This window comes from Macaca nemestrina, chromosome 14 (genome assembly GCF_043159975.1).
Source record: "Macaca nemestrina isolate mMacNem1 chromosome 14, mMacNem.hap1, whole genome shotgun sequence".
NCBI lineage: Eukaryota > Metazoa > Chordata > Mammalia > Primates > Cercopithecidae > Macaca > Macaca nemestrina.
In genome coordinates, this window is record NC_092138.1 from 114,067,958 (window position 1) to 114,093,725 (window position 25,768).

The 25,768-nt window shown below is 41.5% G+C and overlaps 1 protein-coding gene across 25 annotated transcripts in view; it reads right to left on the reverse strand.

Moving 5' to 3' along the window:
* LOC105464069 (TSC complex subunit 1) overlaps positions 1-25,768 on the reverse strand; it is a 54,714-nt gene that overhangs the window by 22,320 nt on the left and 6,626 nt on the right. For 21 of the 25 annotated variants that reach the window (XM_071078529.1, XM_071078534.1, XM_071078527.1 and 18 more), the window contains exons 2-8: positions 22,073-22,135; positions 15,502-15,687; positions 13,772-13,875; positions 12,456-12,608; positions 9,924-10,068; positions 8,074-8,228; positions 7,618-7,691 (exon numbers count right to left, since the gene is read on the reverse strand). In XM_071078529.1, the coding sequence (XP_070934630.1) occupies positions 7,618-7,691; positions 8,074-8,228; positions 9,924-10,068; positions 12,456-12,608; positions 13,772-13,875; positions 15,502-15,607 (737 nt within the window). In that variant the 5' untranslated portion in view covers positions 15,608-15,687; positions 22,073-22,135. Of the gene's footprint in view, positions 1-7,617; positions 7,692-8,073; positions 8,229-9,923; positions 10,069-11,684; positions 12,432-12,455; positions 12,609-13,771; positions 13,876-15,501; positions 15,688-22,072; positions 22,136-25,768 lie in introns of those variants that run through there. The other 4 variants (XM_071078522.1, XM_071078518.1, XM_071078517.1 and 1 more) reach the window with 2 other exon arrangements.

A 25,768-nucleotide genomic window follows, 5' to 3' on the forward strand; every position in this document is an offset into this window, starting at 1 on the left:
TAATAATAGTTATTCTATAGAACATATCCCTTTGGTTGAACTTTGGGTTACTTCCTTTCTTCTTTCCATTACAAGCTGTGCTGTGCTGAACACTGTTGTATGTCTTGACATACATATAGAAGTGAGCCACCATGCCAGCCTCCCATAAGGATTTTTTTTTTTTTTCTTTTGAGACACAGTCTCGCTCTGTCACCCAGGCTGGAGTGCAGTGGTGTGATCTCAACTCACTGCAACCTCCACCTTCTGGATTCAAGCGATTCTCCTCCCTCAGCCTCCCAAGTAGCTGGGATTCCAGATGCCCGCCATCATCCCCAGCTAATTTTTTGCAATTTTAGTAGAGATGGGGTTTCACCATGTTTGCCAGGCTGGTCTTGAACTCCTGACCTCAGGTGATCCACCTGCCTTGGCCTCCCAAAGTGCTGGGATTACAGGCATAAGCCACTGTACCCGGCCGAGAATATTTTTAAAACTGTCTAAAGATTCCTGTTATGTGATCCATGGTTTCACTTCTAAGAATTTATCCTATAGAAACAGACATACAACAATGTCCAGCACAGCACAGCTTGTAATGGAAAGAAGAAAGGAAATAACCCAAAGTTCAACCAAAGGGATATGTTCTATAGAATAACTATTATTACACCCCCTGAAAAAGCATGCTTTTAGCAGATCGATGGTTGCAAGAAGTGGGGGAAGAGACTGACCACAAAGGGCACAAAGGAACTTTTGAGATGGTGGAATGTACTTTATTATAATTGGGACTTTTGTCAAAACTTAGCAAAATTGATTAATTTTATTGTAAGCAAATTATGCCATACTAAAGTTGATTTTAAAAACCATGCTCAAGGCCAGGTGCGGTGGCTCGTACCTGTAATCCCAGCATTTTGGGAGGCCGAGGCAGGCGGATTACTTGAGGCCAAGTTCAAGACCAGCCTGGGCAACGTGGCAAAACCCCACCTTTAAAAAAAAGACAAAAAAAAAAAAAAATTAGCCAGGCATGGTGGCATGCACCTGTAATCCCAGCTACTTGGGTGGCTAAGATTCGAGAATCACTTGAACCTGGCAGGTGGAAATTGCAGAGAGCCAGGAAAGCGCAACTGCACTTCAGCCTGAGCAACAGGGCCAGACTCTGAAAAAAGAAAAAAAAAAATGATGCTTTCAGCTGGGCACGGCGGCTCACACTTGTAATCCCAGCACTATGGGAGGCCAAGGCAGGAGGATCACTTGAGGCCAGTGGTTCAAGACCAGCCTGGGCAACAAAGTGAGACCACACCCCATCTCTACAACAACGACAACTGGGCGTGGTGGCATATGCTCATGGTCTGGCCACTCAGGAGGCTGAGGTGGGAGGACAGCTTGACCCTGGGAGGTTGAGGCTGCCATGAGCCATATTGTGCCACTGCACTCCAGCCTGGGCAACACAGCAAGACTGTCTCAGGAAAAAAAAGAAAAAAAAATCATGCTTTCCACGTGCCTGTACTCTCAGCCACCGGGGAGGCTGAGGCAGGAGGATCACTTGAGCCCAGGAGTTCGAGATTGGCCTGGGCAACATAGCAAGACCCTGCTGCAAAAAATAATAATACTTTCAAACATTAAATGACATAAAATGCTTATAATATAATCTTAAATGAAAAAAGACACAAAGTTATTCAGAGACACACCCGCAAATAGATCTGACTGTAGTAAGTATTCAAATTAAAAGAACTGAAGTTACAAACAATGTTCATTTATTCTTTCAACTCTTCAGTATTTGTCAAACATTCTATAAAGGCCCTAATAATTAACAGAATATTTAAAATTAAACGCCTAGTCAAGTATAAACTATTTCCTTTTAGACAACATAACTTTGCTCTATGTGTTTCTAAGGTGGTTAGTAACTCCATCAGAGATTTGCATTTTTTTTCCGAGTTTACAGAAAACAGCACAGCAACACTAAGGGCACTCCATAGGTTTACCTTAACAAAACATGTGATCCTACACAACTGCTGTAGAAAGCTTATTATATCTTAGATGCTGAAAATATGGTATTAAATACAGAAAAGAAAGTATCCAGGGCATGGGGAGAATATAAGGCAGCTTCACTAAGGAGTAAGTATTTCGATTTCAGGGCTGCCTCTTCATTCACTACCTGGGTTCTCACTGCCTGTGGGATCTTGTTAATGGGGACAGGCTCCTATTTATGCATTCTCAGCATGACTCGAAAGTGATTAAGTGAGAGCAGGCGTTAGGACACATGTGTACACATAAGAAGATTGATTTTAGAGGAGAAAATGAGAATCATAATAAAAAAGGAATACATTTAAATGTTTTATTTTAATCAAAGTAATTTATGCACTTACAATATTTCCCTGATTCTTAAAAGGACTTTTCATATTTTAATATCTAAAACTGGGAACCATCGTCTAATCAAATGCATGTTAGTTTACTTGGCATTTTTTTCTTTCTCAGGTGTATATAAAATAGAATTACACCACACATCTAACGGCATCTGAGATCCAATGAAATATGGTAGTTTAAAAAGTCAATACAGTACTGAAGTTTCCTCCCATCCCTTCCCCCTGCAACCACTCTGGCAGCTGCTTCCAATTCTGTTAGCTGAATTGTTATCCCGCCTCTATAGTTCTCAAGGATATGCCCTGTGCTTTTAATTTCGTGATTTATAAATTACAGACACCATCTATTAACTTACTATTATGGGAAGTGAGGATTGAGATCTCTTCCATATATCCTTTCCCTCCTCCTCAATGCTCTCAAAATAAATATGTAACTGTTCTTGTTGTTTTCAAAATTGATTTCAACATTATGACTACCTAAGTACTACTCATGGCTGAGCCATAGAGTATACTATGATAATATTTCCTTTATTGTAAGTTTTAATTGTTCTGTGTCTCTTCCTCACCTTTTTGTGTGTCTATTGCTAATTCTTCCTAAAGGTATTCTAACAGCTCTGAAACAATGCCTAATATAACTTTTATTAATCAAATGCAAAGAATACACCAGGATCATTCCTCATCTCCCTGAAGAGCTCCCTTCTGGAGCACTTTCTCCCCCGCTTCAGATTGGACAGGCTGCTCTCAGCACTGCCTGTTATCCTGACACTTTCCCTGGACATGGTCCTGTAAAAGGGTCATGATCAGGCCCCAGTCCCCTGGATTCTGTCTTCCTCTTTCATGATTTTACTCTCATTTTGGTGGAATACATGCTCCAGTCATTAACTGAGGAAGGATATATGGGAAGGAAATTTGAGTCCATGCATATCTGAAAGTGTCTCATATTTGATAGACGAGTTGGCTGGCTATAGAATTCTAGTTGAAAACCTTTTTCTCACAATTTTGAAGGTATTTCAGAAGCTAATAGCATTCTGATTTCTGATCCTTATTAATGTGATTTCGTTTTTTTCTTTCTCTGAAAGGTTAATCCCTGGTACTTTAAAATTCTACAACACTGAGACCTAGTTGGGCACCAGGTAAGCCCCTTTAATCTGGAAACTCACATCCTTCAATCCTAGGAATTTTTTTTGTTGTATTATTTCTTTTACAATTTCTTTCTCCACCAAAGTTTTCTTCTCTCTCTCTTTTTTTCTGAGACAGAGTCTCGCTCTGTCACCCAGGCTGGAGTGCAGCAGCACAATCTCAGCTTACTGCAACCTCCGCCTCCTAGGTTCAAATGATTCTCCTGCCTCAGCCTCCCAAGTAGCTGGGATTACAGGCACCCACCACCATGCCCGACTAATTTTTTGCAGTTTTAGTAGAGACGAGGTTTCACCATGTTGGCCAGGCTGGTCTCAAACTCCTGACCTCAAGAGATCTGCCCGCCTCAGCCTCCCAAAGTACTAGGATTACGGGTGTGAGCCACTGCACCCGGCTCTTCTTTAAAAAAGAAAAAAAATTTAATTGGATGTTGGGACTTCCTGGGCTGATCATTCTAAATTTCTATTCTGCTTATATTACCCAGCTCTATCCTTTGGTTCTGCTTTCTGAGATATTTATCTATATCTTGGAAAAGCTGATGTCTGAGATATCAACTTTATCTCCCAATTCTTTTACTGAAATGTTTATTTTGGCTATCATTTTTAATTTTGAAGAGTTCTTTTAGTTTCAGAATGGTCTTTTTCTGTGGCATCCTGCTGCTTACATACGCACAGATGCCTTATCTCTGTGGCTATGGTAATATTTGGTAATATATTTGGTAATATCAATAAAATATTACTATGGTAATATTTTCTTCTGCTCTATCATTATGGTTTTGTTCTAGCTCTCTTTTCTCCTCTTTATGTTGGTGTCTGTCTTTAGTGTTAAAACCTTCTTCCAAAGCCAAGCAATCTGCCTAGCCAAGGTGAGTGAGGCTCTCTATAAGCTGACTAAGGAATCTTCCAAGTTAATATAGTTGGTTGAACGTATGCACCCAACTGTACAGCCTCCTGGAATCCCACTGTCTATAGTAAAGACTTCTTTGTTTTTCAATATAAACCCACAAGGAGGAGAACAGGAGAGAGAGAACAGAACCAGAAGTTTTTGAAACTAAAATACAGACAGGCAAGTGGTAACTGACACTACAAATCCACAAAAGCAGAATCCTAAGCTGCCACTGTCTCAAAGTGAAGAGTCAACTGATTATACTACAGAATCCTTAAAATCATAAGGAATTTACAGCATCTGGTACTTCTGGAACAGCAGATGAACAGCAGGTAGACAAGGGGAGCTAAAATACTGAAGACAGGGTGAAAACCACTGGAGGAGCAGTCACAGCCCCTGGGTCCTGCCCCAACTCTACACTCCTGAGCAACAGCTCTTTTTTCACCAGAAATCTGGATTATTCTCTAGAGAGAATAAAACAAGGAATGCCTGGAGAAGGTATTCCAGAAATAGTTGAGGGCATGAGTGTCATTCCAAATAAGGGGATTAAGTGAAGCATATACATCCTAAATGCCAAGACCACCAACCCCTCCTCACTACCCGCCTCTTTCCCCCCAGAGGCAGTCAGACGCTTACCAGTCTGAAAATCAGAAGACTATTTTCTAAAAAATGTGACCAGCTCAAGAAGAAAACAATACCAACACCACTATTTCCAACAGATGCTCAGTTCAACATACAACAAAGCTCAAAGTCAACAAGTCCCACCACTGTGAACAAAGCTGTTTTGTCTCCCCACATATAAACAGTTTACTAGATCCTTGCAGAAGGCCTCAAAGATTTAAAAAGAATAACACAAAACAGAAAAGAAGGAAGCTTAAAAGAAACAGACTATGCAGGGAAAAGAAAACTCCTTATATATGTACATAGTCATGTGTCACTTGACGACAGTGACATGTTCTGAGAAATGCATCTTTAGGCAATTTCTTTGTTGTGTGAACATCAGAGTGTACTCACACAAACCTAGATGTTACAACCTCCTAGGCTACAAACTTGCACAGCACGGTACTGTACTAAATACTGTAGGTAACTGTAACACAACAGAAGGTATTTGTGTATCTAGACATATCTGAACACAGGAAAGGTACAGTAAAGATGTGGTGGTATAATCTCACGGAACCACTATCATCTGTGGAGCCCATCATTGACTGAAATGTCATTATGCGGTGCATAGATGAACTGGATTTCTAGAAGGAAAGACAGAGAAAACAGGAAATCAAGCACAAAATAACTAAAGAAAATATCATAGAACTTGAAGAGCTTCCAGCTTAAACAATGAGAATAGATTCACACTAACGTACATCACTGGAAATTTCAGAATATTATGACAACAAAGAGAACACCAGCTCCCCTAGAGAAAAACACAGCAAATACAGATGATCAGAAATTCCAAGAGCAACATTGGAAGCAGGGTGGCAATGGAATAATACCTTCAAATTACTAACTCTCAACCTGTAAGTCTACACCAGCCAAACAACTGCATCCCTCCTCAAAAAGCTCCTAGATGATATGTCCTATTAAACAAGAGTAAACCAAGAAGACAAGATGCAGGAAATGAGAGATCCTGCACAGGAGAGAGGCGAAGGAAAGCCTCAGAAGACTAGGATGACAGCTGGGTACTAGGTACAGACGAGAACCAGTTTGGATCAGAACAGTACCTCCCAAGAGACAGGCATGTCTCAAAGTTCCTGCTGTCCTGCACTATCTTTTTAATGAGGGACAGAGCCAGGTGACCCTGGCCTGTATAACTTGTCTGTACTTAGCTTGTCTTAACTACATACTGATGAAATTCCTACTCTCCCTTCTCTGCTTGATCAGCAAAGGACATTCATTTTATCCCACAGAAGGATTCTGTCTGACCTATTCCTGGGAGCTGAAAGCAGGCACAGAGAGCAGCCTCCCCGCCTGCCATATTTCACGCATGTCCAGTACCTTGTCCTTGCTAGAAGCTTTGCCAGACGCTGTGATGAGGGTAAGCCTTGTGTTTCCCAGACTCATTCATGACCTTGTGCGTTGACTTCCCAGAAGGGGCTGTGAAACCTCAGGGACAGTGAAACCACACCAAGACTCATATGTGCTGCTCCTCCTCTCATCTCCTGCAAACCTTCAACTACTAGTGACAAGACTGACCTTCTCTTAACTAGGCTTTGCTTCCTAATCAACTAGCTTTTTCAAAACAAAGCAATACCTACAGTAAAACTATAAAGAAAAGCAAGAGAATGATTAAAAGCAACAATGGTAGTTGCCTCTGAGGTAGCAGGGAGAAAGAAGAGGTTCTCCATGGGGAGCCTCTAAGGTAATGTTCTGTTTTGTTAAGCTAGGTGCCAGCTACATGTGTTTTTGTGTCATTATCAAACTTTATATACACATTTTCTGTACTTCTCTACATATATCTCACACTAAACTGCTTTAAGCTGGCTGAGGCTCTGTGTGGTAGAGGCAGTGTCTGTGGAGAGGTAAGATTCGCTATTGGGGGATCAGGCAGTGAGCCAGCTTTTTCAGCAGGAGATCCCCAAGTGCCAATATCCATGGGTCAGTTTCCCCAGAAAGGGCCGGGTCTCCTAAGTGGGGAGCATAATAAGCCTGGCTACCAGGCACAGACAAGCAGAGGGATGGAGCTGGGCCTCCCACAGCTCAGTCTGTAAATTTCCTCTATCTCCCTCACTCTTACCCTCAGTTCCACTCTCCACTGTGCCTGGAATCCTCCAATCAAGGGTCTCAAAGGTTCAGTTTTTCCAAAGAACATACCTGGGGAACTCTGTAGGGCCCTGGGGAGGATGGTAGTCACCTGGTTTTGCAGAATGGAGAAAGGACCTCAGGGACTCCAAATAATATAGGACTCCCTGAAGTCCCTTCTCCATTCTGCAAAGCCAGATTTATGTATTTACTGCAATCCCCTTGTTTTTAGCCATGTGCTTCACCTCCTTCATCGCCCCATCACTGGCACTACTGAGGTGTAAGCCTTTCTGGGGGACAGGCACTTGTGCTGCAACTTTCTCCACTCTGCTAAATGTTATTAAATGTCCTCCACCTGTGAAGAGTATGTTTTAAACTCACACAAATTTTAGCTGTACGAGTGCTTCCAAGCGGACTGATTCTGTAAGTAGAACATCTATATTCCCAAATATACCTCAACAGGGATTACCTCCTAGATCACATTTTCAATCTCTCAAAAGATTCTTTAAAATTTTGACACTAGTTTCTATACCTTCGAGGGTCCAGTTCATGGTCCTTGGATCCAGTCACTAATTCCGGATGAATTCGCACATGCTCCATCATTGGCTAGAAGAGTTGAGTTGACAAATTATAAAGGGCTGAATGTTTGTGGAACATCCAAACAATGGAATATTAGTTGACAATAAAAAGGAATGAAGTACTGATACATGTTACAACACAGATGGAACCTTAACAACATTACACTAAGTTAAAGAAGCCAGTCACAAAAGACCACATATTATATGATCCCATTTACACAAACTGTCCAGAATAGGCAAATCTATTAAGACAGAAAACAGATTAGTGGCTGCCTAGGGACTGGAGTTGGGAGGAAGAAAACGGAATTTCTTTTCAAAATTTCCCTGTCTGACATTAAATACAAAAGGTATAAATGCAGCCTATCTAAACAGTATGCTAAGTAGCAAACAAACAAGCAGTTTTAATTTACCTTGACCACTTCTTCAAAAGTCTCCAGGTTTTCTTTCATACTGTAATGAGAACGCAAAAAGGAGACAAAGTTGCAAGGGTACATTCCATAAAGGCGATGAAAGAGTGCGTACACACTGGCATGGAGATGGACGAGATAGACTTCCGCCACGTGGCCTAGAAAAGGAACCCGTTGAGAAGAGCCTCTTAGTTGGACACAGATTGAGGTGTGCAAAACAGATATAAACAAGTGGCTGCCAGCATGACTTTTTATCTACGTATATTCCCACCTCACTCCAAAGACAGAAAGAGTGGTTTTCTTTCTTTTTTTTTTTTTTTGAGACGGAGTCTTGCTCTGTCGCCCAGGCTGGGGTGCTGTGGCCGGATCTCAGCTCACTGCAAGCTCCACCTCCCGGGTTTACGCCATTCTCCTGCCTCAGCCTCCCGAGTAGCTGGGACTACAGGCGCCCGCCACCTCGCCCGGCTAGTTTTTTGTATTTTTTAGTAGAGATGGGGTTTCACCGTGTTAGCCAGGATGGTCTCGATCTCCTGACCTCGTGATCCACCCGTCTCGGCCTCCCAAAGTGCTGGGATTACAGGCTTGAGCCACCGCGCCCGGCCTTAGTGGTTTTCTAAAACGCAAATAAATCTGGACACACCAGACACCCTTATCTCAAATCCATCAATGGCTCCCTATAACCTTTGGATAAACTCTAGTCTACTAGTGTCATCCATGAAAGCCCTTCCTGATCTAACTTTTGCCCTCCTCTCCAGCCACTGCCCAAAAAGGATCCCAAACATTCTCACAATACTGAACTATCTTTATGATGATAGATCTCTGTAAAATTTATACTTTTCCACTGCTGAATTCAGCATGAGCTTCCTGAGAAAAAAAACCATCTTACTCATCTCTCGGTGCTTTGCACTGAACCTGGTATTTAACAAGCACTCAATATTTACAGAATGAATGTGTGAGAATCTTTTAAATCAGTATGTAGTCTTAGCTATGTAGATTTATAATTACAGAGTGAAAAAAACTATTATCTAGAAATTAGCTTAAAGAACTAAGAGTGAAAGAAATTGAACATCTTAATTTAGCCTTACCTAGACCCTGTGGAAACCCATGGCCACAGTATACGTAAAGTTTCTCCACAATAATGAACAGACCATTCCTTTCTCCCAAAGATTCTACTAAACAAGCAGGCACCACATGGACCTATGCTTGTAACTGAATCCTGTACAGGAAGCCACAGTGTTCTGTCTCATAGGTCTGACAGACTTCACCCTTTTGATAGGAATACCTCACACTGGGATAACCCAAAGATTCCAAATTTCATATGCTTACAGCTTCTGATTCCTTTGATAGAGCTCTGCTACCTGCCGATAGGGGAAAAAAATAACCAAAAAAACCCCACTGCATTTGAAATTGGAGTGCTAATCACGGCACATCGCATTTCCCTCTGACTCCTACGGTACAACAAGTAGGTTCTCAAACCTGACATTTGTGCTCTGTCACAACACAGCAGAAAAGGAAGACAGAAATGTCCCACAAGCTTAGTCCTGTACTGCTGCAATACAGACGGAGGCTGCTTTTCAGTTAATCAACAATCATGAAGTTTTACATCCTACTGCTCAATTTCTCTGACAACCAATCCTTTTAAGCCAACAAAATTAAAAAGTTATCTCAACAGTCATGTTTCTTATATGTGCCTGTAGTGGATGCACCCAAGGTATTCCCTCATCTGTCTGGCAAAAACCACTCATTTCAGCTATAAAAGTCTACATGTCCATTCCTTACAGCATATGAGCAATTAATCAATAACGAAAGCATTCACCTCACAGGGCCCAATAGGTATATGAGGAGATCTGTACCTGGTTTCTTCAGACACCATGATGAAAGACGGCCAAAAATGTCAAAGAAATCAAGAAGATGCTGTTTCCCAGACTGTGGAATCATTGGTAGCATGGTTATCAACACCAAGACGCCTGTTGTGAGGACAACGACGTCAGTGTCCATCTGCAGGAGAAAAGGTCAAACAGGAAACGTCTGTCAGGCACTGGCACCAGGATCGGCATTGTACAGTATGTGAAGAGGCTCTAAACACTGAGAGAATCACAAATCACAAGTTGACTCACATACTCATTTCCCTATCCATAAGGATTACTAAGGGGACAACATTCAAAGAGACTCAACAGGAACACTGAGACCCAGCTCTACTGTAATGAGTCAGTGAGGACCATTTACAACACACCTATGCAAAGGTATCCAGGAGATGAGTTCAAACTTGACTTGGGGACACTCAAGTCCTGAAGCCTTAGGATGCCCTATTTATAGCACTTGGATGAAAACAAAAGGAGTTGCTCTTCAACAAAACACAGGAGCACTGCTCTGTTTTCATTCATTCAACCAAATCTTAAGATATTTACTTTTTGTTAATTAAAAAACAAAAAACAAAAAAACACTACACATTGACAAGTAACTTACTATTTTTTAAAGAACTAAAACAGAAGTATAACTGAAGGAGAAATTAGTATAGCACTAACAAGTCAACTTAAAGGCTCACTTCAAAGCAGTATTTAGAGACCAGTAAATTAATATATATATATATGGAAACCTTTGAGTATGCCTACAGTTTAAATATTAAGTCAAATAAATAACTTCAGGCTAACTGAAGACACTTAACACCCAATGAATACTCAATCAACTCTGACTAGCTAGCTATAGCAGCTCACCTGAACCATAATTAAATCATGAATGTTTGCCAGGTAGGTGAAATTCAGATTTATGAAACAAGATATTAATCAAAAGACTACTATGTAGGTTAAGACATCCATTATTCCTATTAGAATAAGAATCTATGAGTCTGGGAATAAAGTTTTAAATATATTTTGATTTTTACATCAAGCATCAAGTCTTTCATTATGGAAGATACCCAGTAAGAATAATATATTGGTAGGAGAATTGAGAATATATGAGACTACATAATGATTCTCAGCAAAAAGAACTAGCCCTGATTTCATTTACCCTAACGGTCTAACTGAAGACTCGTCCATGATTAATATTCAAAACTTACTCTTTTGGAAAAGATAAGTGTTTTTTTTTTTTTTTTTTTTTTTGAGACGGAGTCTCGCTCTGTCACCCAGGCTGGAGTGCAGTGGCTGGATCTCAGCTCACTGCAAGCTCCGCCTCCCGGGTTCACGCCATTCTCCTGCCTCAGCCTCCCGAGTAGCTGGGACTACAGGCACCCGCCACCTTGCCCGGCTAGTTTTTTTTTGTATTTTTTAGTAGAGACGGGGTTCCACCGTGTTAACCAGGATGGTCTCGATCTCCCGACCTTGTGATCCGCCCGTCTCGGCCTCCCAAAGTGCTGGGATTACAGGCTTGAGCCACCGCGCCCGGCCAAGATAAGTGTTTTGCAATCTGAACTAAATGATGTGCCTCAAAATTAGATTATATTCTCATCAATCCATTAATTAGATGATATTCTCACCAATCCATTAATTAGATTATATTCTCATCAATCAATTTGCTTAAAAAACATTAAGTTGTTAAAACATTAAGTTGTTCCTATTTTTTCAGAATTAAACGCACGTTTTTATAATACCCTACCAATGTGACTCCTTGGGACCCACCTCTAGGGATAATAAAAGAGTTACCCTTCTTGGCAGACACAAAAATCAATTTGCATGGTGCTGTATCAGATGAATCCAATGGTACTGCCATCCTGGAACAAATACTACTGGATATTTTCATGTCTCTGTGAGGTACAGGCAGTTAATATTAACCACATTTTTCTTATTTTATAGATAGAAAACAAGTCCAGGAACTAAAACAGATTAAACAAATAACCCTGAGTATGGCTGCACACCACTGTTAAAACTAAAACCATAAAGTTCTATTTAGATTTTGACTCCCTATATAGAAAAATGAACTAAATTTAGTGCCAAAAATTGAATGCAACTTAGTAGAACTTACATCAACAAAATCTGAATTATAGCTGCAACCAGACCATATTCCTAAATGTTTAATAGAAACTTTAAGCCATTCTTCTATTAGCTAAAAGATAATTTAGAAACAGGGATTCCCAAAAGATAATCCAGGATATTTTTAAATGAGGGAAGGCTAAACGATGATGAAATCAAGAGGTTTGGAATAATGTAACATTGAACCCATCTGATCGAAATTTTTCCATATTTGCGTGGACGAGGTATTCAACAGTCACAGTGATATATTTGAGAACTTACTAAGTACCAACTCTAGACAACATTCTGTTTGAGAAAAGCCAAATGCCTAGAAGGTTTTAAACTCTAAAAGTTAAAATCTAGCTTCCTTGCTTTAAGTTACTTAAAATTTCAGAAACTACTCATAGAGCCATTTCATTCAAATCCTTACAAACATCCTACCTTGAGACATTTTAGTAAAGAAGGCAAAAGAGGTGCTTGAGACAGCTTATGCTTCCAAGATGGCTGCAGTCTTATGACATGACCCAGTAACGAGAGGATGGATAAACGAGTGGCGGCTTTACCCACATATTCATTAATCCTGTCCAAGAGGTGCTGAAAATGCAAAAGAAGAAGGGAAATCCTCACATGAATATATGAAGTTAACAAAAATAAAGACAACAATGATGTGCTCCAGTCTCTCAAGTCTTGTTCTAATGTAAAGCAAGGCTCATACAGATAAAAGATCAAATTCAGCATTTTAAAAATCACGTTAGCTAACAAAACACTGCTGCATTTGGCCTGACAAAAGGCAGCCAGTTTGCAACTCATGAAAAAGGATCCTACAATACATGCATGCAAAAAGGGGGAGACTTGTTCACAGTCCCTCAATAACCACTAGTGCCAAACTGTGTTAAGTTATTGAAGCCATGAGGGCATCCCGCTGGAAGCAGCCACTTATTGCTAGAGCAACCCAACCTACATGGTTTGATCTCAAGTATCAATTAGGTAGTAGAAGTAACGACTCAGACCAGAGTAAATAAAAAAACAAGATGGGCCAGGCGCAGTGGCTTATGCCTGCAATCCCTGCACTTTGGGAGGCTGAGGCAGGAGGACAGCATGAGGCCAGGAGTTCAAGGTTACAGTGAGCTATGATTGTGCCACTATGCTCCAGTCTGGGCAACAGAATGAGACCCCACCTCTTTAGAAAACAAAACAAAACAAGATGTACCGCAAAAGACATGCAATACAAGGTCTTCAAATCCTGGGGAAGTTGCTCTCATATACACACTTAAGACTTACCAAAGTCTGCAATAACAATGCTTTATTACCTACTTACTAAAAACAAAAGGAAAACATGAAGGAGCCCTCCAAGTACCTGGTGCTAGGAAACAAGACTCATTAATTTGCCATGTAAGTCCTTTGTACTTGAAGCTTTTCCATATTGATAAAAGTCTAAAAATCCTATTCAAAGTATGGGTTGAAATATGGGTATCTATGGGCCAAACCATCACTATACAATTATAGTACTGGAAATGTAAGATTTCTTTAAACAAGATCTTTAACAGTCTCTGAAATATGTTTTATTCTGTAAACTTCTCAAGAATCATGGGTCCTACAAATTAATTTTTATATATAGTTATAAACTGGGAACAATGTCATCAGTAGCACACAGAAATCAAAAGAATAAGCTTGGGATAAATTGCACAGTGGCCATGCACAGAAGCTGTTGTACTCATGGAGAACATATGAAATGCCTACGACACATCAGCCGTTACCTTGTCATGTGGCTCTTGTAAGGTGGTCAGGATGTGCAACGCCGGCTGAGAGTTGGTTTCCAGGTAATAATCCACCAAGGTGTTTACAAGCATAGGACCACGGTCTAAATCAAGAAAAGGGCAATGGATGATACTTACTCCCCTTAACATCCTAAATTTACCTTACACAGCTGCCTGTCACAAAATCTAGAAAATATTTCTTTATATGCTATTCTAAGTGTTATGCAGCATTACATTTCTGCCTTCTTAATAATAGGATAATCCCAAGCTTATCTGCCTAAATATGCATAAAAACATATGAAGTCCTTTTATTTTTATTGCTTTTTTTTTTTTTGAGATGGAGTCTCGCTCTGTTGCCAGGCTGGAGTGCAGTGGCACAATCTCAGTTCAATGCAACCTCTGCCTCCTGAGTTCAAGCAATTCTCGTGCCTCAGCCTCCCCAGTAGCTAGCTGGGATTACCGGCGCCTGCCACCACGCCCGGCTAATTTTTGTTTTTTGTTTTTTTTTTTTTTGAGATGGAGTCTCGCTCTGTTGCCCAGGCTGGAGTGCAGTGGCATGATCTTGGCTCACTGCAAGCTCCGCCTCCCGGGTTCACGCCATTTTCCTGCCTCAGCCTCCCGAGTAGCTTGGATTACAGGTGTGAGCTACCACACCCGGCCAATTTTTGTATTTTTAGTAGAGATGGGGTTTCACCATGTTGGCCAAGATGGTGTCGATCTCCTGACCTCATGATCCACCCACCTCGACCTCCCCAAGTGCTGGGATTACAGGCGTGAGCCACCACGCCCGGCCCTCTATTGCTTTTTTAATTACAAAAAATAATCCACATCTATTATTAAAAATTCAGGCGATGTAAAAGTACATAAAATAAAAGTGAAAGTGCTCCTCGCCACCTGCCTCCCAACCCACTCTTCACAGATAAACACCCTTAAGTTTAGAGTGTGTCTCTTCAAACCTTTTTCTACTTGTATAATCGCACACATGCAGCCCTCATGTCCACAGACGCAGACACAGTTTGTTCATGTGTGTTTTTTCCACTGAACAATGTGTTGTAACCGCCTTCCCATGTCAGCATCTATGGCCTATTTCATTTCTTTGCGTCCTCCAAGTGTTCTACTACATGGCTCCATATAACTAATTTAACCATTCACCTACTGAAGGATACTTGGGTTTTTCCACTTTCTCACTATACTTCACTCGAAGCTATAATAAGTTACAGATTCTTATAAATGGCCCAAATGGTATGTGTTTTAAAACTGATGATTGATACTCCAAACGGCTGAACATCAATTCACATTCCTGCTCACGGTGCCCATCTCTATACTCAGTATTTAATTTTGCCAACCTGGTAAGCAAAAAAGGGTACTATTTAAATTTGTATTTCTCATACTAAAAAGAGGTTAAGCACTTTTCATATTAAAAACCACGTATATGATTTACAGTTAAAGCGATGTCTGGAATTTGCTTTAAAATATTTGGAGGGTGGGAGAGTCGGGGAGGAAAGAATTTGAAACTGGGTTCATGGGGTTCACTACATGATTCTTACTTCATGTGTGGGCATACTTGAGTATTTCCATAATTGAAAGTTTAAAACACATATAGATACTCTCTTTGGGTGTTTAAAAAACTCTTCAGAAGATGGAAACTAAAATTATCAGCAGGATTCTAGTGGCTCTAAGTCAATCTCTTCTTTTTAGCAGATAAGCTAAAAGGATATTATTTTGCTAACCAGAATTGAGGTTCTCTTTAAAGACAGCTGTCACGTCGTCCCGCACACCCAGCATCGGGGAGTCCAGCATGGCGAGGAGCTCCCCGACATTCGCTTGTTGGGCCATTCTCTCCCTCAAAGGCGCTGTGCCGGCTCCAGGACGTGTGCTACAGGTTCTGAAGGTTCTTCATTGGCGCCACTACCAGACTGAGAAAAAGGAAGATGAAGAGTCACTAAATGGCCCCATTTTTCTCCACAAAAAAAAATACCTGCAAGACAAACCAATGCATGTGTTCAATGCAATGGAAAGTTTGGCCAGAATTCTCTGGTTCGAACAGTGAGTACATTTGGCTGAGAAAAGAAGATAAAGCATATGAATAATTCTTTGGCGAGTTTATGAAGAGGGTTTCTACAAAATACAACAATCAGAAAGAAACCTTAAAAACTGATACCAGTCACAGTAACTTAATGATAGGATAAAATCTAAGTTTTATTCCTACTTCTGATTCTACCTTGGGTTTTGGCTAAGACTGTATTTATATTTCAAATTATTGATCTAAAAAGCAGATAGTCTTTTTTCAGCAAAAGAACTAAATACATACTATTTCCTTATTGACAATCTCATCAATGGCTAAGAGTCAGTACAGCTGGTTAGGTCACAATTCTGTTAAGTCCAACACCTAGCATAAACTAGGGGTCATTTCTCTGTTTTAGCATACGCCTGTCATCTGAGACATCTAACTGCACATCCAAATACCACTGGCTGCAGGGAGGTATTCACAGATGGGCTCATCAGGGCAAACCTTCAAAAACTCACCCTTCAAAACTCAAGCTGTCTATGGTAGTAGAGCAGCTGCTTTATCTTGATATACAAAAAGCAGCTCATTCCCCAAGTGTTAACTATACACACTTATGATTTCTCCCTCACTTTGGTCTGTGAGGCTGTATTTGTAAAAACAAGTAACAACAGTTATCATTCATAAGACAAGCACTGTACACCTTTTACAAACATCATTGTAAATACTCCTAATATGACCACCATGTAATTGGCACTTTTGTCCCCATTGTACAGGGAGCAGAATGGAGATCAAGCCGTTTGTTCTGGTCACAAAGCTAGCAAGAGGCAAAACCAGAGGAGAAAAACTGATATTGGAACCTGGATCTGACTTACTCCAAAGCTCCAAGCCCTTACGTGTCACACTAAGCTAACCTGTGGTTTTCATCATCACAGCAACTCTGTGATGTGATGTGAGCAGGTATCATCCTTATTTTACACATGGGGATATGGATGCCCAAAAAGGATAACATTTCCTTTTCTTTCAGTAAGTGTAAGTAGCAGTTCTTAAGCTTCAATGTGCATCAAAACTACCTGGGATATTTGCTAGAAATGCAATACCTGGGCCCCTTCCAAAACTGAATTTTGGGCTCAGGAATCTATATTTTAATACGCACTCCAGGTAATTCTTAAAATGAGACACAAACTAGTTTTGAGAAACACTATGATAAAGAAAAATCCAAATGAAGAGTTAAGCTGAGGCCAGATGTAGAGGCTGAGGCCGCACACGGTGGCTCACGCCTAAAATCCCAGCACAGTGGGAGGCCGAGGCAGGCGGAACACCTGAGGTCAGGAGTTCGAGACCAGCCTGGACAACATGGTGAAGCCCCATCTCTACTAAAAATACAAAAATTAGCTGGTGTGGTGGTGGGCCCCTGTAATCCCAGCTACTCAGGAGGCTGAGGCAGGAGAATCGCTTGAGCCTGCGAGGCAGAGGTTGCAGTGAGTCAAGGTCGTGCCACTGCACTCCAGCCTGGGCAACAAAGCAAGACTCTGCCTCAAAAAAAAAAAAAATAAATAAAAATAAAAAAAAGAGAGAGAGAGAGAGAAGCCCCTTTTGCAAGAATGCCACATTTAAATTAGCAATGACCCCCAAAACTGCCAGGTATTAACTTGCTATCATCTATGTTCCTGTTTAATTACAATCTTGTGACATTCACTGGTTTTGGCTCTCAGTAAGTTAGAAGTTCATTTAGCATAAAAATCAATTAAAATGTCTAAATGCCTTTTTGATACCATGGTATAGGAAGTTGCTGACTCATATCTATAAATAAAAATCTTACAAGTAAATCACGTAGGAAGTTAATTTCAAAGAGCTCCAAAATGTGAGACCACCATTGGTAAGATTCTACCGCAAAAATTCAAAACTAAAAAGTAATTAGTATGGTAACAGGTACATACAAATATTTGCTGCATAGTACCTGTATATTATCATAAAAAATACCAGTAAAAATCTTTGGGCCACCACTTTCAAGATGACTCTTTAATAGCACACTTGTCCAGCTAACCCCCACATTGATTTCTACTTCAGGTAAATCACAAATGATTCTCAATTAGTGACAAAGAATGTTGTTCATAAATTTAAAAGTATCTTGTCCCTAAGTTTGGTTTCGTTTCAATAAAATTGTTACTTACCTACTATCTGTCTAGGGAAACTCTGAGTTTGCCTTCTGTGTAGTCAGAAGACGATAATGTCAGATCTGTGCCTCCAAATGCAGGCAGCCCCAGAGCCAGAGTGACACGAGCTCAATTTTAAACAAAGATGGCGCCCATCCAGTCAACTTGGCGATAGTGTGGGCTAATCAGCTTGGGCTACCTAGCCTGTTTTTCTGTTTGCAAAATAAGGTTTTATTCTAAAACATATCAGAAACACATTTTGGCAACAAGTTTTTCTCTCTGGTTCCAAAATTCTACTGTCGGCCGCGTTGGTGGTATAGTGGTGAGCATAGCTGCCTTCCAAAATACTACTGTTTGCCATAGTTTTTAATCTCCAGGAAAAATATAAACATTGGGTTTTATGTGAGATTCTTTGCATAAGTGGCTCAAGTTCAAGCATTTCTGACATTCTAAAAAGCCCTCCTAAGAGTTAAATCATAGCTTTTGGGATCAGTCCCATAACTAGAATATCTCCTGTTTAAGCACATTCAAACATTTGAGGGTACAGTAAGTGCAAGGTGTTAAGTAGGTAAGACAGACTTAGCCAGTTCTATGAAGAATTAAATGTTCTATAGCAGAAAAAAAGACATGGTTCAATATGTGCACAAAAAAGGGGAAGAAACCAGCCCAACTTGGACTCAGTCAGGGGTGGTAGTGGTGGTGGATGAAATGTACACATGTTAAACACATTTTACAGCCTATAGAGACTGGCTGAGAAAAGTCACTTAAAGATCAGCACCACAGACACAATGAAGCATCAGTGTGTTAGCCACAAAAGTCTCTAGCCATAAAAGTCTCTTTTCCACTTTGGAAGTAACTCACCATAGAAAATACCATACGGGAGAAGTTAAAAGACAGCAACTGGGTGAATGGATTTCTGTATTCTATATGCTAAAGCAACATTCCATTTAATTTAATATTATCTTTAGTGGCCACATACAGTGCACAGTACAGTGTTGTAGATGATGCTAGTCATATTAAGAGGGCACGACCTTCAAGGCCAATCTCCACTCCAAAATCCATCACTCTGCCATCTTCTGGATCTCAGTAAAAGGCACTACCATCAGTCTAAAGCGAACACCCAGGTGACTCCTTGACTCTTTCACCACCCCCACCACCATATCTAATCCATCAGCAAACCCTTTGCTATCACCTCAGTCGAAGCCCCCAACATCTCTCAGAGACAAGGGAGCAGCAGCCCCCCTCACTACTCTCCCTGCTTGTATTCATGCTACCCTACAAAATTCATTTGCCACCAAATAACCACAAGAGACACTGAGATATGAACATCAGAATCTCACTCCTCTGTTTAAAATCATCCAGTGGCTTCCCATGGAATTAATAAGAGCCAATAACATTATGGAACTTATGAAACTCATGAGTAGTCTACAAGGCCTCCTAAGATCCAGCAAGTTATTAACCTCCCAACCCACCCCCCTCTGCCTCTTCATTCCTCTGCTCTAGTCCCAGTCTTCCCAAACACAGGAATACTGGTTCTTTCTTGCTCAAGGTCTTTGCACTTGCTGTTCCCTCTCTGCATGGAACACTCTTATCCCACATCCTTGCACAGCTGACTGTCTCACAGATCTCTGATGGGCCTCCCCTGACCACCCAATCTAAAGCAGCAGGGAGGTTCTTAGTCATCACTTTTCAATAAAAGATACTTTGTAATTCATGAGAAACCTTGAACCAAGTTTAAACTAGTAACCAGATTTGATCCAGCAATACTTATGATCTCAAAAAACATGGAAAGCAGGGATCTGCCAAAGTTCAGTTTCAGACTCTACACTCAGCCAAAATCTGCTGGCTGTCTGGCTTTGGCACAGGTGTTTTGTTTTTGTTTTTTAATAGAGACAGAGTCTCGCTCTGTCGCTCAGGCTGGAGTGCAACGGCACAATCTTGGCCCACTGCAACCTCCATCTCCTGGGTTCAAGCGATTCTCCTGCCTCAGCCTCCCAAGTAGCTGAGATCACAGGCGCACACCACCATGCCTAGCTAATTTTTGTATTTTTAGTAGAGACGGGGTTTTACCATGTTGGCCAGGCTGGTCTCGAACTCCTGACCTCAGGTGATCCTCCCACCTTGGCCTCCCAAAGTGCTGGGATTACAGGTGTGAGCCACCACACCTGGCCAAAAATGTCTTAAAAATGAGGACAAAAGTATAAGCAAGAGTACCCCACGAAAAAAGAAAAATGCTATTGAAAGTTGGGGGGGGGTTTGTTTCCAAATAAAAACAATTGCTAAAGGCAGCCAACAATTTTTAGTAATTGAAGAGTAAGGATCTTTGAGGCTTGCCAAGCTATGAATCCCAGGTACAAGGTTCCTTCCAGAAAACCATCTACCAGAAACTTTCCTGAATTCTGTTTTGTCCAAAAATGTTACCAATGAGGCTGTGTGCCAGCTGAGATGATATTACACACCTGTGACATAGTGACCACAGGAGTAACCTAGCAGCCAGTAGTGTCCACAAAGTATTTTTCCTATATTAAATTTTCGAACTTCTAAAATCTGACTACTAAAATGCAATACAATTACTATGGTGAAAAATGTTTAATAAAATTTGAGATTTACTTTTGTATCTCAGAATTTACATTTTATGATGGTGATATTTAGCTTGGACCTCAATGATCTGAACACTTAACCCTTTGACTTTGGGTTCAAATTCATATACAGTGGACTTCTAAAAAAGGAACAGTATGAAGCACACACAAAAACACTGAAAATGAAAAATCAGACTCAGAAAATTTTCCCTACTTGTGAGAGAACAATACTTAACTTTCTTGTTAGACAGTCTACAGTTTGTATCAAGACCCTACTTACGAACTGATGTAGAGCTGTAAGACAAAAATCTCTACCTTATTTCACAATTCCTATGACAGAGGTGAGGCAGACAGTGACAGAATACAGTAAACAGCAACCACTGAGCCTTGGCATGAGTCACACAGCTATCCATGTATAAAGACAGCAGACCAAGCACCTCCTGTCTTCCCTACACCCTTCCTATACACAACTCTGTTGCACTTGGCACTATTACTGCTAAACCAAAATTACAGTTCAGTGATTAGTTAGGTCACTAAGAGGAAATTCCACCACGGAACTGCCGGCACCTCAACATTTATGAAGGATATATTCTGAGACAGGATCCTCCAATTCCTAAAAACTACTATAGCATATAACTTATCTCTCAAAAATTAATTTAAGACAACAGATATAGCCATGTTAAGATGCAAATGCGGCCGGGCGCGGTGGCTCAAGCCTGTAATCCCAGCACTTTGGGAGGCCGAGACGGGCGGATCACGAGGTCAGGAGATCGAGACCATCCTGGCAAACACGGTGAAACCCCGTCTCTACTAAAAAATACAAAAAACTAGCCGGGTGAGGTGGCGGGCACCTGTGGTCCCAGCTACTCAGGAGGCTGAGGCAGGAGAATGGCATAAACCCGGGAGGCGGAGCTTGCAGCGAGCTGAGATCCGGCCACTGCACTCCAGCCCGGGCGACAGAGCGAGACTCCGTCTCAAAAAAAAAAAAAAAAAAAAAAAAGATACAAATGCTCACTCAGCAGCCCAAGGGTTCTCAGCCCAGGATGTACATTAGAATCACCTGGAGAGCTTACAGAAACTCTGGAGCATATCACATTTGGTTTGTTTTTATAAACCCATGCGGATTTCTAAGGTGCAGCCAGGGTTAAGAACCTCTGCACTAGTTAAATGACTTGTGTCAGCACACAGGCTTTAATTTAATGAAGTGGTTAAAACCAAACTTTGCTGCTCAACAGAGCTGAATTGAGTCCACCAAGTACTAGCTATACTCCTTTAGGAAAACTACGTGACATCTTTGAACCTGAATCCTCACCTGAAAAATGGGGATACACCGAAAGTGTGGCTGTGAAGAAGAAAAGTAATCCATACAATGCACTTTGCACAGTGTCAGGCACTGAATAAGCAACTAATAATCATCAGTAATGCTAATTACTTCATGCCATAGATGGTCCAGTTCTTGGCAAGTAGCTAAAACTGTAAATGTTAAATCCCTGAATGCACAACCATGGGCAAGATAATTCCCTCCCATTTTCCTCTAACCACTGGCCTGGTTAGACCTTACCTGTTCTAGGGACAACTGGTACTTCAGTCTCCAGTGCTGTCAACCTGGTGTCTTTCATGGTCACTGAAGGAAGAAAACATATGCACAATGAAGCAAAATCCCAGATGCAATCAGAAGCGAGTTAGGGGTTCATCTGGCACAAGCTTCTTCCTCCGCTATCCCCAACAGGTGGCCACCACGTTTCCACTGGAATGAACACTCATAATCACTGGAAGCACGTGCCTCTCCCCGTCTACATTTCTGAACAGCTGGTTGCTGGAAAATTCTTTATATTGTGCTGAACTTGTAATCTCTGTCTTTTGTTAATGTCTGTTAGAGGTATAAATGAATGGGCAGGATAGGCCCTAGAATTAGAGAGTTCCGGGTTAAAATCCAAGCTCTGCAACTTATTAGTGTGTAACATTTGGCTATTTATCTTAAGTCTCCAAGGTCTAACTGTAAATTACCTTGTCTGTAAAGTTAGAATAATGATGGCATCAAGCTCATAAGGCTTGTGGGGATTACATGAGATTATGCATCCTATTGCCCTTGGCACAATGTGGGGCACACCGAAGTTACCAGAGGAGCCATGTGAGGCAGGTCCAGGACAGTGAGGGGCACAAAGCACTGAGTGGGCCAGCAGGCCCTCACTGCCTGCCACAGTTCCCACAGTCCTCACCCCTCTGCAACCCTCCCCACCACCTTGCCTCACTGACCTTTCAGTTCCTTGGTCAAGCCACATGCTCCCCATTCCTGAGCCTAAGAGACTCTACCTTTGGCTCCTCCTAAACTCACTCTTCATCCTTAAAATCTCAGCTTAAATGCTCACTTCCTCGGAGAAGCCCCCCTAGGCTCCACTTCCCTCCCACTCCCACCTTCCAGACTAGGTCAGGTCCCCTGTTATGCTCTTGCAGCCTATATTTCTTGTGTCACTTACCACAACCCAATTAAATAAGCTCGATTAATTACTGAACATGTCTCCTTCACTAGAAGTTATATCCAGGGAGAGACTGCAGCTTACTCAGTACTGTATTTCAAGCAGCTACCATGGTGTCTGGCACTTCTTGATTGAATGACTAGGAGTTAAAATCTTTCTTTCTTTTCTTTTTCTTTCTTTTCTTTCTTTCTCTCTTTCTTTTTTACAGACAGGGTCTAACTCTTAGACTAGAGTACAGTGGAGCCATCATAGTTCACTGCAACCTCAAACTCCTAGGCTCAAGTGATCCTCCCACCTCAGTCTCCCGAGTAGCTAGGAATACAGGCGCACACCACCATGCCCGACTAATTTTTTTTTTTTTTAAAGATGGGGTCTCACTCTGCTGCCCGGGCTATTCCCAAACTCCTAGCCTCAAGCAATCCTCCCATCAAGGCCTCCTAAAGTGCTAGTATTACAGATGTGAGCCACTACACCTGGCCAGTATTTCTTAAATAAATGTCCAAAGCCTAATTCTGCCTTCAGGCAACATGACTTAAATTTAATCCTTCTACAAGAGACATAAAATATTTGTGAACAGGTACCATTTTTCTATTTTCTTCCCCCTTTTACCCCACTTTGTCCAAATTAACTTGTATTAAATATCAATGCTAAATGAGTATATATCAATACATTCTAGTTTGCTTTTAAAATATGGGTCCTTCAAACTATATTTAGGTACAATCTGATCACTAGATTGTAAACTCCACGAGGACAGGAACCATCTGGGACACCTAGGGTCTATCCTGGCACCTGGCACACAAGAGGCAAATACACCCTGCTCAGATCAGGTAAGATGTAATCAGCTTCTTTGGTAGCCATTCCAGAGTTGAATAGAGTGTGAAAGCTGAGCTTCATATACTACGGACACCCAATTACCCTAAACACGGAAAAAACTTGAACCAACTTCTTAAATGTACAACCATGGCCAAAGTCAAACTAGTGGACTGAGGAACTCTCTAACAATTAAAATCACTGTTCCAGATGACAGGGTAATTCTATTTCCACGTGGAACACATTCCAGACATTAAACTCCACTGGTCTCTTCAGTGGCACCTGCAAGCCTGTGAACAGTGCTGCAGGCAGGCTGGTCCTCCAGAAAAGAGGGATCATACCATTCTGACAGGGAGTGCTTGCCTGGTCGCACTCAGTGCAAGTCACAGGGCTTGAATTAAAGTGCAGGAGCCCAGGCCAGGCACGGTGGCTCACGCCTGTAATCCCAGCACTTTGGGAGGCCAAGGTGGGCAGATCATCTGAGGTTGGGAGTTTGAGACCAGCCTAACCAACATGGAGAAACCCCGTCTCTACTGAAAATACAAAACTAGCCAGGCATGGTGGCGCATGCCTGTAATCCCAGCTACTCGGGAGGCTGAGGCAGGAGAATCGCTGGAACGCAGGAGGCGGAGGTTGCAGTGAGCAGAGATCATGCCATTGCACTCCAGCCTGGGCAACAAGAGCAAAACTCCATCTCAAAATAAATAGATAAATAAATAAGTAAAGTGCAGGAGCCTCTAATCTTAAAATCAGAATCTTAAAATAAGCAGTTAGTCCAGTGAGTCATATAGACTTCCTCTTGCAACTAATCCGTGTTGGACATTTCACCTGAGAAGAACTATCTAAGGCAAGGGTAAAATTAGGATCTACACCAGATGAGATCCTGTAGACTGCCCAGCCACAACCCCTGTCCTCCATCAAGGCTCTACTCTAGGAAAGTAGTGCACACCACCAAAAGGTGGTGGTGGTTGGTTTTTTTGTTTTGTTTTTTGAGACAGAGCCCCACTCTGTCACCCAGGCTGGAGTGCAGTGGCCTGACTGTGGCTCACGGTTCACTGCGACCTTCGCCTCCCAGGCTCCAGCAATCATCGCACCTCAACCTCCCAAGTAGCTGGGAATACAGGCACACACCACCATGCCCGGCTAATTTTTGTATTTTTTGTAGAGACAGGGTCTCCCCATGTTGCCCAGGCTGGTCTAGAACTCCTGGACTCAAGTGATCCATCCACCTCAGCCTCCCACAGTGCTGGGAGTACAGGCGTGAGCCACCACCCCCTACCTAGCAGAATGTTTCTGTCCAATGCTCAATGTTAAGACTTTTAAATTCTTTATCACTGCACTAAAAATGATAATGGTACTAAATTGGTAGCAATTTTATGTTGGTATGTCAAAGGCTACCTACTATTCTACTCTTATTTATATTTTTAAGTGTTTATTGACTTACTCATTTGTATTTCAATCCTGCCCTACGGGGGGTGCTACCAGGCACCATCACTCTGGTCAGTAAAGTGAGATGTGATTTGTGAACCTCCTGAAGGGAAGGGAGGAGTGCAGATGGAAACACCTGGCAGAGGAGAACACCAGTATCAATCCATGTCCTTATCTTCGAAAGCCAAATCTAAAAAGAAACCTGACTCCAGATCTAGAATTTTTTCCCTTTCATATTGGACCCAAAAGTTGTGTTCTCACTTATGTTCATCATTATAACTTCACTTCTATAAGCAATCTTTTTGAATAAAACATAGGTTTGCGGAAGAAGATAAGGGCTCTGGGTTTTAAGTATTTTGAGATGAAACAGAAGGCACATAGGTCAATCTGTTTTCACCATTCATCTTAACTAATATCGTTCTTTAGGTGTTTACAGACGGATGGCTTATATGCCTAGGATTACACATGAACTCCAGCCTAACAGCCATGGAGAGCTGTCAATTAGCAGGACCCGTATGCCATTTTTTTTCACATATCTCTGC